Raw genomic sequence first — 14,537 nt, forward strand, 5'->3', positions numbered from 1 at the left:
GAGTGGGCGTTTATGCAACTGGGTGATTATATTGGTTCTTAAAGTTTTTTTGTTTTTTTTCTTTCCACCTTTTTTGAACATACACAAAAGCACATATTGAGCTGAATTCAGAATAGTATGCTAGTACTATTTCTGCCATTGTTTTATCCTTCATTAGCTGAATATTTGAGACAGATCTAATCAGATTTGAATCAAACAGCTGGACCAGAATGCAATTGTTTAGTTCAAATGGTTATATCTCTCTTCTTTTTTCTAAAAAAAACAACAACAAAGTTTCATATTTGGACTAAATACTATGGATTTGTTTTATTTATTAATATTATTCTTTTATTTTTATATGTAGCTTTTCCAGGTCAATGGACCCGAATACAATAGGAGGGTTAAATATAAGTATCAAGAAAGAAAGAAAGAAAGAAAGAAAGAAAGAAGAGCAAGATTCTCCATTACTTCTACAACAAATTATAGAATATTTTACAATCTAATGAAACAACTTAAGCGTTGTTGTTTTTTTAGTTTTTTTTTTATTAATATTATTATGTCCATGGCTTCTTAAAATAGTTGTAACTTTAAAGGAATAGTTCACTTCAAAATTTAAATTCTGGGGGAAAAAAAGAAGATATTTTAAGACAGTTGATTTCCCATTGACTTCCATAGTAGAATAAAAAAAGAAAAAAAATACTATGGAAGTCAATGGGGTGCATCAACGGTTTAGTTACTGACATTCAAAATTATTTTCTTTTCATAAGGGTAATGTTACTATGATATTGTAAGCCTGTCTCAGCCATAGCTGCTCTATTCTTAATTTTTTCATTATAAAATACAGTAATTTTTATAATAAAGGCTTTTAATATCCTGCAGGCACCGTAATATCCTTCAGTATAGCCTATCATTTTATGTAGAAGGGCGCAGGCTAGCCCTGAAATTATAAGGCGATAATATACCCCAAATTTATTGAAATACACATTTATTGTCTTGTCAGAGGAGGATGGGCTCCATCCAAAGTTTTTCTCTTCACCTAAACATATTATGGAACTATTTTACCTGCTGCCATCACCTTTGTCTCCAGTGGGACAAATACAAATAACAGATTTCACAATGAAAGCGCTCAAAAGCATTATTTCTCTAAACTGTTAAAACACGTCAACGAGTGGATCTCTGAACTGGTGTGAGTGATTTGAGGCAGGGCAAATTTTTGCATATTCATAGAACCACGTATACTAAATGAGGCAACGGTGTAGAGTTACATTCAAGCAATTTTAAGGCATGAACTTTTCAAGCAAAAAAAAAAAGTTTAAATATGTCATTTTGTTGATCAAAGATGAGTATTAAGGGATAAAATTGACTTACAGGGGGACTTCAAGACCAAATAACTGGTCATGTGAAAGTACACACTCTTCAAGAACTCATAAGGGGAGTTCTTGCATGGCCACATATTTAAAGCTCTCAAGCACTGTTCACACCCGGTATTAATTTTGGTAGATCGGATCACAATTAGACATTACTGTTTACACTTCTTTTAATTGGTCTCCTTTGTTCACTTCTGCCCTAATTTCTTCCAGGGGAAGGTCTACGTTTTGCGATTGTGACGTTTTTGAAAAAACAGAGCAGCAGCTTTCATTTCTGCTCTGACAGTTGCAATACCACACCGATCACTGAATGAATGTTAAAAATCAGGAATGGTGAGAAACTCGTGTAACCCCTCATCCAGGTCCTATTCGCCCTCTTCTGTGCGGGTCTCCAGCATGGGAGTTATGCACTCTAGCAAGGAGGCTAAAGACTGCAGTCTCTAGCATCAGTCACTAGAGCGCCTCTTGAGTTCAGGAAAGTGAAGTTTTAACAACTACTAGCTGGCCTGTGTTACACTTGGTACATTGTTTAAATCATGTCTGCTAGCACACTTCCTATGTTTATTAGGTCAGTAGGTGGTAGAATAGGCTGTGTTTCGCAGATGTTCAAAACACATAACTTTGTTATGAAAGCAATCTGGCTAAATGTGTTTAACTACCTCTGGAAGTAATCAAATAAAGATATATATATATATATATATATATACTTTATGTATTTACCACAGTCCACTTGTGATTGGATTTACAGAAATGCTTAGTACCGGTGTAAAAAAAAAAAGGCCTTGGACAGCAACCTAAGTGGGATGTAACCGTTAAGGGATTAATGCTTAAGCAGTCTACTTCTCAAACAACTGGGACCATCCTAAAAAAATTAAATAAAAAAAAGCCAACAAGTGACCTTACACTGATCATTGCACCTTGGGCATGCCTGAGTATAATTGTGCAATTATGTTAGTCCAGCCATAAAGTCAAATGTAAAGTCACAAGCAAGTTACACAACCCTTAATTTGATACCATGTAAAACATGAACGGGGCCCTAAGTTAGCAACTAGAGCTTAGCAAATAGCTAAGTTAAATGGATTGGGCAGAAGCTTGGCCCATTTAGTTCAAGTCTAGAACCTCAATGCATAAAAGAAAAGGGTTTAGTAGTGCTGCCCTACAACTCAAACTGAGAACAGTTATGAAAAACTCCAGTCAGAAAACACCAAAGAGAAGCTAATGTTGAGTTTCAGGAAGTTTATTAAACTAAATTCACATGACCAGGATGACTTCTCCACTAGACACCACAGTTTGCCCACTAGAGATGGTCTTGATGTGCGTGTCTCTTCCTGTAAAAAGTGGTAGAAGCATGAGGGGCATTTAAAAACAAAAAGAAATTCAGTTCCTGAAGTCAATTTACAGCAAGCACTCACTTTTCCTAGTGCAGCTTTGCTCACAGGAGCCAGAAGAGGGATGGCACACCGCTGTACTACAGTGGATGAAGATCTAACAGAGGGGAAAGGGTTAAACCATAGAATTCACTATAAAAAGCACCAATATTAAGGCTTGAAGTAAGGCTGCGGAGCATACGGTTTCCTGCAGAGGAGCCAGTGATGCTGGATCTACAAATGTGAACATCTTCACAACAAAGCGCTTGTAGTGGGTGGGAAACTGAAGACCAGAAGATCCAGCCACTGGAACCAATGTGGTCAGGTAACGATCATCCTGGTAAGGGCATCTGAAAGGCAAAGAGGCAGTCAGAAATGCCTTACAGCACATGGATAAAGACTGGCCTTACTCACCCATCAACCAGAAGGTCCCATTGGGGTAGACTGAGTGGATTGGGGGTTTGTGTCGCCCAACAATGTCCCAGCATCAGGACAATGTTGGGGTCGGTCCTCTCCAAAATGCGCACCTCAACATACACGGGTTCTCGCAGGACTTTTGTAACTGGATAATCAGCATCACTGTAGTAGGATGTGTACGCCTCATCCCCTGAGGATACAGTGTTTAACTAGAAACTGATGCAACCTGGAGTTTGAGGCTTTAGGCATACTTGGGACAAACACTTACCTTCTGCACAGCCTTTAGTGACACATTGACCATTTGCCAGTCTAAGCTCCACCCTGAGGGGTCCAGGAGCAGCTACTGGTGGAGGTGGAGGAACAGTGTTGACCTCCACAACCAGAGCTTCCACAGAAGTACCAGAGTACCTACACTGGAAGAGAAGCCTGGACAAACCATGAGCTTGTAGCGTTTGTCAGTGATTAACATTTATGATAGAGCATACGTGACCTACTCAAAATGGCTGTCCCTTGTGATGGAACCAAGTGGTCCGATACCCACTTCATACGAGGAGATCATTCTGTTTTCATACACCACATATCCACTGTCCTCCTGCAAATAGTAACTGTTGGCATCCAGTCCATTCTAAGCCATGCAGAACAAAACCACAAGCAGCTACTCACCATCATGCTTGTGCCACACGCAGTGACAGGGAACTGGTATATAACAAAGAAAGGTGTAGATCCCACAGGACTGCAAGATGGGTCACTTCCACCCTGGAGACGGACTGAATCCAGGCTCAATCGAGGCAGCGTAACATCTCTAGCCACCACTACCACAAACTGACCATCTCTTATACACTGGACAGTCACTGGAATGAGTTACAAGAGCAATTATTGCTGAAGATCAGTTTAACATGAACACCTTAGCATTGGATCAACACTCTTACCTGCCTTCCCATAGTAACACTGCTGTCCGTTAAAGCAGCAGTTGATAGCTGCACACTCAGCACCGCTGATACCAGGGGGTCCACATTGGATCTGCTCATAATCAGCTACAGCACATTTGTCAAGGGGCTCTGCCTGTGCCACTGGCTGCTTAGGCTGAAACTGCTGAGGAAACTGTTGACTAGCTTGCTGTTGAACTGGCAGAGGAAACTGTTGACTAGCTTGCTGTTGAACTGGCCGAGGAAACTGTTGACTAGCTTGCTGTTGAACTGACTGAGGAAGCTGTTGACTAGCTTGCTGTTGAACTGACTGAGGAAACTGTTGACTAGCTTGCTGTTGAACTGACTGAGGAAGCTGTTGACTAGCTTGCAGTTGAACTGGCTGAGGAAACTGTTGACTAGCTTGCTGTTGAACTGACTGAGGAAACTGTTGACTAGCTTGCTGTTGAACTGGCCAAGGAAACTGTTGACTAGCTTGCTGTTGAACTGGCCAAGGAAACTGTTGACTAGCTTGCTGTTGAACTGGCCAAGGAAACTGTTGACTAGCTTGCTGTTGAACTGGCCGAGGAAACTGTTGACTAGCTTGCTGTTGAAACCGCTGGTCAGTTTGCTGGAACATCAGAGTTTGAGGACTCTGGGGCAGATTACTCCACTGTGGAACAGCATGACAGAAAACACAGAACCAAACACAAAGTGCCAGAGACTGCCGCACACACCAACTTCCTGCCATTGTTCAACAGTTAGTCACACTATTGAGATACTGCCCTTTGGTCTTTTTGTACCATACAGACTTTGGCTAATTAATGATAATTTCTCCCTCTTCATTAACAGTCATGATTCTCCAGACTTGCTTGAGTGGGAGTTTATGCAACTGGGTGATTATATTGTTTTTTTGTTGTTGTTTTTTTTAACCTTTTTTGAACATACACAAAAGCACATACTGAGCTGAATTCAGAATAGTGTTCTAGTACTATTTCTGCCATTCTGAATTCAGCCTTTGTTTTATCCTGCATTAGCTGAATATTATATTTTTGGCTATTCTGGATTGTTTTTTCTGTAAAACATCTTGGAGTTTTCATGACAAAAGTCCTGTATATTCATGATATGTTTACACAACAACGATTTACTAAAAACAGAGAAGTTTTTTCTTTGCGTTTCTGTGGGCAGATGACAACATAGGGTGACAGACCCGAAATTGGCACGTCCCGCAAGACATACTGTCCCGCATTTCAGTTATGTTTGTATTATAATTTTTATTTTATCCCTGAAATTACAATATCACTGTAGGAAATATAATTACAACTGTGACTGGCATTTAAAAATCTATTTGTGTAGCAGTCATGTTCTAGCTGTGAAAATAAACAACCAACCAACGCAATCGTAGAGAGAGGTTTTCCCACTAAATGGACAGCGCAAAGGAATAAGTGCCGTCCTCATCAAAGTCGGTAAACACAGCTATACCAGCAAGGATTTCATTTCACATACTGGATAAGAACCTCAAGAGCTGCTCAAAGCAAAAAACAAAAAATTCAATCTTGTCTCGCTGAGTCTTCTTCTTCAAAGCAAAACATCTTTCCTATGGATGATGATTTGCACAGAACAAACAGTTTCCATTAGACTTACAGTAGATACAGAGCCGTATCCTTGATGACACAATGTCAGTCTTCTTAGATGGAACTGAAACGGCAACACCAGTGACAAAACTATTCCCTCTAAATGTCTTGCGCACTTGGGTTTTGAATTTACCTGTGCCCTTTTTGTCCTGGATATCTCCAAACACAGGATCAGATGCCACCTTAACCTGTTTTTCAACAAACTCGGCAATGTGTGAGAACTTTGCTCTGCCTTGACTGGACCCCATAATCTCACAAGCCTGAGCCCTCCATTGCTCTCTCAGCTTGTAAGGTAACTTTGTTACAACAATCTTTATGCTAGGCATGTTAAGTTAAGTTAAGCATAAGCCTGTAATCCCTGCACATCCTCAGCCTTTTAAAGCGGTCCTACCCAAGGCTTACCTAGAATTCATTACCAAAATGTTCTTTTAATAATCTTTATGCATAGCCTCCGTCTGGGGCCATTTGTTGGCAACTGCTGACCAGGCTTCTCAGACTGACTCAAGAGTTTAACATGCAGACTACCCTTATGGAACAAAAATATATGGGAATATACTGCAAAATATAATGTTGAATATTACATAATACATGTCCATATGGGAAACTAGTGCTTATATTTTTCAATATACTGCAATATATGCGTTGATCATGTATGGCTATATATTAATACATATAAAATATTTATAAATGAAGAAAAAAATAGCATTACATGTAATATTCACAAAGTTTTATCCTTTATTGTGTACATAAATTGCACATACATGTTATATACAAGTATATGCTGCATGAGTGAATGTATCTGCAATATATTACACATGCAGTACCATATCTGATCACATACATCTATATATTATGAAGTAAACTGATGCAATATATTATTACATTAGAATATTATTATTCTTTATATTTTCAAATACTGTTAAACCATTTAATATATTGATCATTCATATATAGGGAAATTATCTTCCTTTGTGTTCAGCAGAAGAAATAAATTCGAGTAAATTTGAGTAAACGATGACAGAACTTTCATTTTTAAGTGAACAATTCCTTTAATTTCTAAATATTGTTAGGGGGCATCATCAAAAAAAAAATATATATATATTATTTGTTTTCAGATACGGAAAAAAGCATTTCAAAATACTCGTTGAACAACAACAAAAAAACTAATGAAAATGCGATTTATGATGGTAAAAAAGAAAGAAAAAAAAGTGCAAGACGAAACTCAAACGCGTCATTTAGTGACGTCATCTGTGCGCGACCCAGAGCTCAATGAAGCAAAGTTGACTGAATTGTTGAGCTTGTTGATGTAGTTATTATGAGTGCCATTCACCGGGCGCTAAAGAAGCACTTTGGATTCGACAGTTTTCGCTCTCAGCAGCAGGAAGATGCCGTGAAAGCAGTGCTGAAGGGTGACAATGACACGACATTTACACTGGGTTATATTATGGGATAAAAGACAGGAGCTCGCTGAATGAATGCTAGTGTTGTTGTTGTCCTGATGTTAGTGTGTGTGTGTGTGTGTGTGTGTGTGTGTGTGTGTGTGTGTCTGTCTCTCGCGCAGGTGACAGGGATGTGTTTGTATGTATGCCCACTGGAGCTGGCAAGTCTCTGGTCTATCAGCTCCCAGCTCTTCTGTCCAGCGGCATCACTCTGGTTATTTCTCCTCTCATCGCGCTCATACAGGTGAAAACTCATCAAAACTCATCAAAACTCACCCCATCCACACACATATAAGCCACATCTGTCAGCATGGATAAGCTGCAGGCACACAATAGCTTTTGAGCAGGGAGCTGCTGCTTCATAAGCAAACTATGGTTTGCATTAGTGTTATTGGCCAGACAATATTTGACAGTTTTGAGACTATTGGCATCAGCTGATACACCGTGATTTAAAGGAATAATTATCAAAAAAGTCAATTCTGGCTGCATCCGAAATCGCATACTTCCCTACTGTATAGTAGGCGAAAAACAGTAGCCTATGTGACAAAAGAAGTACGTCCTAATTCACAGTACTCATAAAAGAGGCGAAAAGCAAAGTAACTGACGCTGGCAGGTCACATGATAATGACAACATGGCGAATGTAGTACATCAAGATTACATAAAAAACAACAACTAAGTTTGGTATATGTAAGCGTTACTGAAGTGGAGATTTCTGGCTCAATGTAGGAGGAAAAACTCATTTTAAGAAACCGGCCTTTTAAGATATACACTGTAATTAAAATCTACAGACGCAAATAGATAAAGTGCTCTAAAAGATGCAGTTAAAAGTGTCTTTTGGATGTTTTCTGTCCACTAGTCTGAAAAAACACTTCATGAAAAGCCAAAAAGCTCAGCATTGACAGATGCATAAGAAAACACTGTTTTTGCCTGTGGTGTCCGGCCTTAAGCTATATACCAGTCAGTCACTAGTTTACATGAGTGAGAAATGATCTTTTTAGGCGTGTGTTGATTCATCATGTTTGTGCCGCTCCAGGATCAAGTGGAGCACCTGAAGGCTCTCAATGTTCCCGCACGATCCATCAACTCCAAACTTCCCTCGGCTGAGCGGCGGCAGATCCTGGCGGATCTGGAGAGCGAGAGTCCTCGGCTCAAGCTGCTCTACATCACTCCCGAGATGGTGGCGTCTCCGTCCTTCCAGCCCTGCTTGAGCTCGCTGTGTTCGCGGGGTCTCCTGGCGTATCTAGCGGTGGATGAAGCTCACTGCGTCTCCCAGTGGGGGCATGACTTCCGACCGGACTATCTGAAGCTGGGCGACCTGCGCTCTCGTCTGCGGGACGTTCCCTGCGTAGCGCTCACAGCCACGGCGCCCAAGAGAGTGCAGGAAGACATCGAGCACTCGCTCAAACTGCGCTCGCCACTCCTCTTTGCCACGCCTGTTTTCCGGAAGAACTTGAAGTATGACGTGATCTTCCGGGATCTGCTGCCGGACCCTTACGTCCACTTGCTTGCGTTTGCTAAAGAGGCGCTGGGCGGAAACACTGCTGAAAAGGTCAGTCACTATTTATGTGTTACTCGCCCTCATGTTGTTCTCAACCAGTGCGACTTTCTCTCATCTGCTGAACAAATGATACAAATAAAATGTATGCTTGCATACTAGTTAATGACATGACGCTGAAATGAAGTTCATGATATGCGAAATCTAATTTGCCATATGTGACCCTGGACCACAAAACCAGTCACATGGGATTCATACAACATCTAAAAGTTGAATAGAATTTTGACCCATACATTGTATTGTTGGCTATTGCCACAAATATACCCGTGCGACCTGTGACTGGTTTTGTGATCCAGGGTCACATATAAGAGGTCTTTGTATCATTAAAACATCCTGCAAGTTTCATACCTTCAAATTTCCGACTCAATATAAACAAAGAATTTATTTAAGCAAGCTCCAAAAACAGCTTGTTTTGATATTGTGGGTTCTGTGACATCACATGGGCAAATACATTTGCATATGACCGCCTCCTGAGCAAGACATCGACCAATAGTTTTACATCATCGCACCATAGGCCCCGCCCACTTTCGTTTAGTCTGCCTACACTGGATCTGAGTGTCACGTCAAAAGCAAATAGAGCCCATTATAATCACTGATGCTGTCTACACTGATAGTTTAGCTAACTGATAGATAGATGCGTGTTCAACAGGACAAATGGACGAGCGAAAGAACGTTCGCTTTGACGCGTCCTGTTTAAACAGCATCTCGGAAACAAGTGGATGGTTTTATTGGCGTCCTGGATCGTGTCAAAAGATTATGTTGGTTTGGAGCATTTTGTTTTGTAAACGAGGCACAGTGCCGTAAGTAAATTATTTCATAATGCTTTGCCTGTAAATGACAGTTTTATATAAATAATGTTTTAAAAACACTTACTCGCGTTCAATAGCGAGTGGTTGATACTGTTTCCTATTGCAGTGACGTTAGCCAATCATAACAGTGGCCGTTTACTGAAAAGCCATGGACACTTTTTTAAAGTGTCATTGAGCCACATATTCAGATATAGTGTGTCATCAATGTCAAGGCACAAGATTCACTGATGTTTAAAGTCATAGACGTCAAACCTGGGTAGAAAATACATTTCTTGACGTGCTGTAAATGAATGTACGTGAACTTAAAGGGACAATAAGTAGCTTTTTAGGTATTTTATTATCTAAAATCAATATTTTTATTCATAAATATGCCCTCAATGGTGTACAAATACCTCTGCCAATGATCAGACTAATCCTCGTAAACGAAGAATTTATTATCTTTATATACATGGTGGGACGGGTAGGTCCACGGAGGCTTCCATGTAGTTCCGCCATCTTGAAAAACTATAATAGCAGAGAGGGACAAAAAGTACTAGGCCAACGCGTTTCCACAACGCGTTTTCGTTCAGAGCCCGCGTCACGTGACTGAAGCCAGCAGAAGCGGAGGAGCAGAGCAGTTGAGAGGCGCTTGTCACTTCCCCGGCAAGTTTAAAAGGCTGCACTGCACGGTTATTTATACACCGTTCATTCATACATACATATGAGTCACAGGATAAGGAGTCCTCGTCATCGGAAAAGTCCAAAATAGACCGTAAAAGGAAACGTGACCGGAGATTACAAAAACAAGGGTTAATGTCGGGATAGCTAATGCAGGAGAAAGCTTTCAAAACAAGAGATGCTGAAGTTGCCTGCTTTCTTCTCGACAGGTAAGTCAATGTTACGGTCTTAATTACAAGCTTTTTTTTCATTGCTTGGTTGTGAACTTTATTATATAGATAGTAGAACATTTATAGTTATATCTATTTATCTATTCTATTCATAGTAAGTTAAACAGGCTCTTTGATGAATAGCAGCTATTGAGTAAAGTAACGTTAGAGAAGGCTCTGATGATGATGATATCTAACAATGCACGTACTTCAAAAATATAACGAATAAAGGCGGCATTACTACTAACTACCATAGTTAATGTTTTTCACAGTCAGTAATTTATACTGTAACATTCTTATTTTCATTGATTCAAGTTTCAGTTTGTTTTAAATAACAAACCTGTTCACCCGAAGAAAAACTCGAAGTGCTCTTATAAGACATCCTGTCATAGCTTTTTGGTACATAACGTCTACCGTAGATGCAACGCGCATTTGAAAAAGTGAGGCGCTGGAGAGCATTATTCGTTTGAATGCAAAATACAGTTTCACCACTAGATGGGGGAAATTCCTACTTAGTGTCCCTTTAAGTGAGATTTGAAATATGAAGTGAAGGGGAAGCTCTTCAGGGAATAACAACTAGGTTATATTTCAAGTCTTGGAAGTATCTCAAGTCATGCAAATTTAAACAGCTTGAATGTAACTCGACACCCTTGCCTAATTTAATATATGCGGCTCTATACAAATACATATGCAAATGAGCCCCGCCTCCACTCACTCACACCAGCTCAGAGATCCACTGGTTGCCGATCACACGTTGATCTGATTGGTTACAAGGTAGTTTGTGACGTCAGAAACGCCAGCGATTTCAAACCGTGTTTTTGAGACTGTCTTTGGTTCACTGCAGTTTTAAGGAGAAAATACTCAGCAATGGTGTCGACTTATGAATTTGCACATGGTTTGTCTTAAAGCACATTAAAAACACCACATAGACATATAAACAACATTAAAAAGCTTGATTTTCACCACAGGGGGTGAAAAAGCTTTTCTGGATCTCAACAGTGTCAGTCACTTTTCATTTTCATTGTATGGAAAAGTGCAACTTGGACATTCTGTGACACGTCTCCTTTTGGGACTAATAAAGTCATTCAGGTTTGGAACAACATGAGCGTGAGAAAATTATGAATTTTCATTTTTTGCTAAACTATTCCCTAATGTTTTATATATATATATATTTTTGGTTTGCAGGGATGTGGGATTGTTTACTGTCGAACCCGAGAGAGTTGTGAGGAAGTGGCTCATAAGTTGACTAAATTGGGAATTTCAGCCAAGCCCTACCATGCAGGTGATCCCGCTGCCTTTTCACGCTTTATAGACTATAATAGTATAATGTTGTTGTGCATGTTTGCATGGAAAGCTCATTCTGTGATCTCTCTCTCTCTCTCTCTCTCTCTCTCTCTCTCTCTCTCTAGGGCTGAAGACGGGCGATCGCACGGAGAGTCAGGCTGACTGGATGGCTGATAAAGTGCCTGTTATTGTGGCCACCATCAGTTTTGGTATGGGAGTGGACAAGGCCAATGTCAGGTGAGGGTCTCATCGTAAGTGTGCACTAATGTTCAAAAGTTTGGAGTCTGTAGAATCTATTTATGTTTTTGAAAGTAGTCTCTTCTGCTCACCAACACTGCATTTATTTGATTAGAAACACAGTAAATCAGTACTATTGTGAAATATTATTCCAATTTAAAATGACTGTTTTCTATGTGAATATACAGTAAAGTGTAATTTATTCCTGTGATCCAAGCTGAATTTTCAGCATCATTTCTCCAGTCTTCAGTGTCACATGATCCTTCAGAAATCATTCTAATATGATGATTTGATGCTCAAGAAACATTTATTATTATCATCAATGTTGAAAACTGTTTCATAGGTTTGTGAAAAACTGTGATGATTTTTTTTGTTTCAGAATTCTTTGATGAATAGAAAGTTCAAAAGAACGGCATTTATTTGACAGATTTTTTTTTTTTCGTTTAGATTATAAATGTTTTACTGTTTTTACTTTAAATAAATATTAATTTCTTTGAAAAATAAGAACATAAAACATTGTGGTGTTTCAGTCGTGAATGAATCATTCTCATTTACTTTGATTTATTCCATTTATTTCTGCCATTTATGTGGTGCCTTTTTTTTATAAATCCTTTAAAAAAAGTCTAGGCCAGCCACTGACTAAATGGAGGAATCAAATCTGCTTTATTGCTTTTTTTTGTGGTGCAAAGGATTATGGTGCCTAAATACAATTTCTTCAGTTGGTGCTCTTCGTGTGGCGGTCAAAAATTATACATTTTTTTTTTTTTTTAAGTAAAGTTTAAGTTTATGAAAAATGAAAAATACTATTTTCAATTTTGATATGAAATGTTTTACTCTAAAACTGCAAAAAAAAATTATTCCATACATATAAAGTATAGAGGGCCACCTGGGGGTTAAAGGGGGTTATTGGAGTGTGAAGAGGAAGAAGTCTGGCTTGCATGTGCTAGCGGCAGTAGCCGCTTTGTTTGTATGAATAAACGGTCGGTTCTTTCCAGTGACTTTCTGTGTACGTAGTTCATTGGATATACTGCACATGAAGAAACACTACACAAGTTGTGTTTCAAAAATGAGCTTTTAGTCAGATTTTGTTAAATGAAGTTTTTTTTTTTTTTTTTTTTTTTAGTAAACGTTAACATTTTTTCTAGAAGTTTGTTTATTGCTAGGAAAAAAATTCAATATATATTTTCCAAATCATGTTTTACTCTTAAATTTGAGCTTGATATCTCAATAAATGAGCTTTCAGTCAGATTTTGTTTAGGCCGCAGTACCAAACGTTTCCACTAGATGAAATTCGTCTCCCATTCATTTCCAATGCCGTCATTTTTGACCACAAGGAGCACAAGTGTGACTATTTTTTTCAAGACCATTAAACCTTTTCAAATTATGTCCACGATTTTTTTGTGTGTGTGTGTGTTCACATAGCAAGTGCCAAAACCTTTACCAAGTTTCGTACCATTCAGAGGAAGTAAAAAAAAAAAAAAAAAAAAAAAACTAACATTTTTCGAAGAGCACCAGAGGGTTGAAGAATCTGTAGACATTTCAGACTTCTCGCATCTGTGCTTTACCGTGTTTTATGTTGCGTGTAAGTGTCCGTATGTTTTCAGGTTTGTCGTTCACTGGAATGTGGCGAAATCTTTGGCCAGTTACTATCAGGAGTCGGGACGAGCCGGCCGTGACGGACTGCCATCGTCCTGCAGGATTTACTACTCTCCCAAAGACAGAGACCAGCTCGGCTTCCTCATCCGCAAGGAAATCACGCGCAAACAGGTCGGGAACAACATCCGATCCGGATGTCTTCATACTTCTGAGCAGTTACAGGTAGACATTCCTTGTGTGTTTTGTGTTTTGAATTCAGGAGAAGCGAGGATCACAGAAAGAGCAGGACAAGGCGCCCATTCTGGACTTCGAGGCAATGGTTGCTTTTTGTGAGCAAGAAGGGTGAGTTTAAACACAGACAACTGATAATCCTGGATTGAAGGTACAATATACGTTTAATAAAACAGAGTGGTATGTTTCAAAAACAAAACATGCATGAATATTTTTATCACTTTATATCCATAAAATGCATTTGATTTGAGTCAAAACACAAGTTTTTTTTTTTTTTAAAGCATATTTGATTATTTCCATTTTATTTCTCCAGAGTCTAAGCTCCATTTTCCTCTGTATAGCACATGACCTTAATACAACGTGATAGTAGTATTATTATTTTTGAATATCAGATACCATCTTTCAGAGGTTTGGGGTCTGGAAGGTTTTTTCATGTTTTTGAAAGAAGTCTCTTCTGCTCATTCTGTTTATTAGGCCAAGTTAAAACAGCAATATTGTGGAATATTATTACAATTTAAAATAGCTGTTTTCTATGTGAATATATTGAAAAATGTGACTTATTCCTGTGAATTATTTTCAGCATCATTACTCCAGTCTTCAGTGTCACATGATCCTTCAGAAATCAATGATTTGCTGCTCAAGCAACATTTATGATTATCAATGTTGTGCTGCTTTCGCATATATTTTTGCGAAAACTATGATACAGTTTTCAGGATTCCTTGATGAATAGAAAGTTCAAAAGAACAGCATTTATAAGAAATCTTTTAGAACATTATAAATGACCCTTCTGACCCTTGCTAAATGAAAATACTAATTCCTTGCTGGCTAATCTTACACTTTTGAATGGTAT

The 14,537-nt window shown here is 38.9% G+C and overlaps 2 protein-coding genes across 6 annotated transcripts in view; one reads left to right on the forward strand and one right to left on the reverse strand.

Moving 5' to 3' along the window:
* Positions 1-2,567: 2,567 nt before the first annotated feature.
* On the reverse strand, positions 2,568-4,825 carry LOC311294709 (zona pellucida sperm-binding protein 4-like). 2 transcript variants are annotated; one of them, XM_084415721.1, is made up of 9 exons: positions 4,312-4,817; positions 4,060-4,254; positions 3,794-3,981; positions 3,625-3,722; positions 3,399-3,556; positions 3,128-3,320; positions 2,916-3,063; positions 2,759-2,831; positions 2,568-2,674 (listed from the first exon to the last, which is right to left on the reverse strand). In XM_084415721.1, exons 1-9 carry the CDS (start codon positions 4,784-4,786, stop codon positions 2,598-2,600), a joined length of 1,605 nt encoding a protein of 534 aa, XP_084271847.1. In that variant the 5' UTR covers positions 4,787-4,817; the 3' UTR covers positions 2,568-2,597. The 2 variants fall into 2 exon arrangements, with proteins under 2 accessions (XP_084271847.1, XP_084271846.1); XM_084415720.1 differs by having other exon boundaries at positions 4,060-4,825.
* Positions 4,826-6,906: 2,081 nt separating this feature from the next.
* Positions 6,907-14,537, forward strand: part of recql5 (RecQ helicase-like 5) — a 30,284-nt gene continuing 22,653 nt past the window's right edge. For 3 of the 4 annotated variants that reach the window (XR_014628101.1, XM_084415668.1, XM_084415670.1), the window contains exons 1-7: positions 6,920-7,078; positions 7,231-7,352; positions 8,143-8,658; positions 11,525-11,621; positions 11,749-11,860; positions 13,465-13,627; positions 13,716-13,798. Coding sequence is in view for 3 of the 4 variants with exons in the window: in XM_084415668.1 (XP_084271794.1) it covers positions 6,985-7,078; positions 7,231-7,352; positions 8,143-8,658; positions 11,525-11,621; positions 11,749-11,860; positions 13,465-13,627; positions 13,716-13,798 (1,187 nt within the window). In the remaining variant the exon portion in view is untranslated. Of the gene's footprint in view, positions 7,079-7,230; positions 7,353-8,142; positions 8,659-11,524; positions 11,622-11,748; positions 11,861-13,464; positions 13,628-13,715; positions 13,799-14,537 lie in introns of all 4 variants that reach the window. The other variant, XM_084415669.1, reaches the window with a different exon arrangement.

This window comes from Rutilus rutilus, assembly GCF_951802725.1.
Source record: "Rutilus rutilus genome assembly, chromosome: 1".
Taxonomy (NCBI): Eukaryota; Metazoa; Chordata; class Actinopteri; order Cypriniformes; family Leuciscidae; genus Rutilus; species Rutilus rutilus.

What these genes read in the sequence shown, in the direction of transcription:
- LOC311294709 (XM_084415720.1), bottom strand. Translation starts at nt 4,786, where the DNA reads ATGGCAGGAAGTTGGTGTGTGCGGCAGTCTCTGGCACTTTGTGTTTGG. An exon ending in GTGTTACTATGGGAAGGCAG is followed by an intron (nt 3,982 to 4,059) that starts GTAAGAGTGTTG and finishes AACTCATTCCAG; the next exon opens with TGACTGTCCAGTGTATAAGA. An exon ending in TGGGACCTTCTGGTTGATGG is followed by an intron (nt 3,064 to 3,127) that starts GTGAGTAAGGCC and finishes TTTGCCTTTCAG; the next exon opens with ATGCCCTTACCAGGATGATC.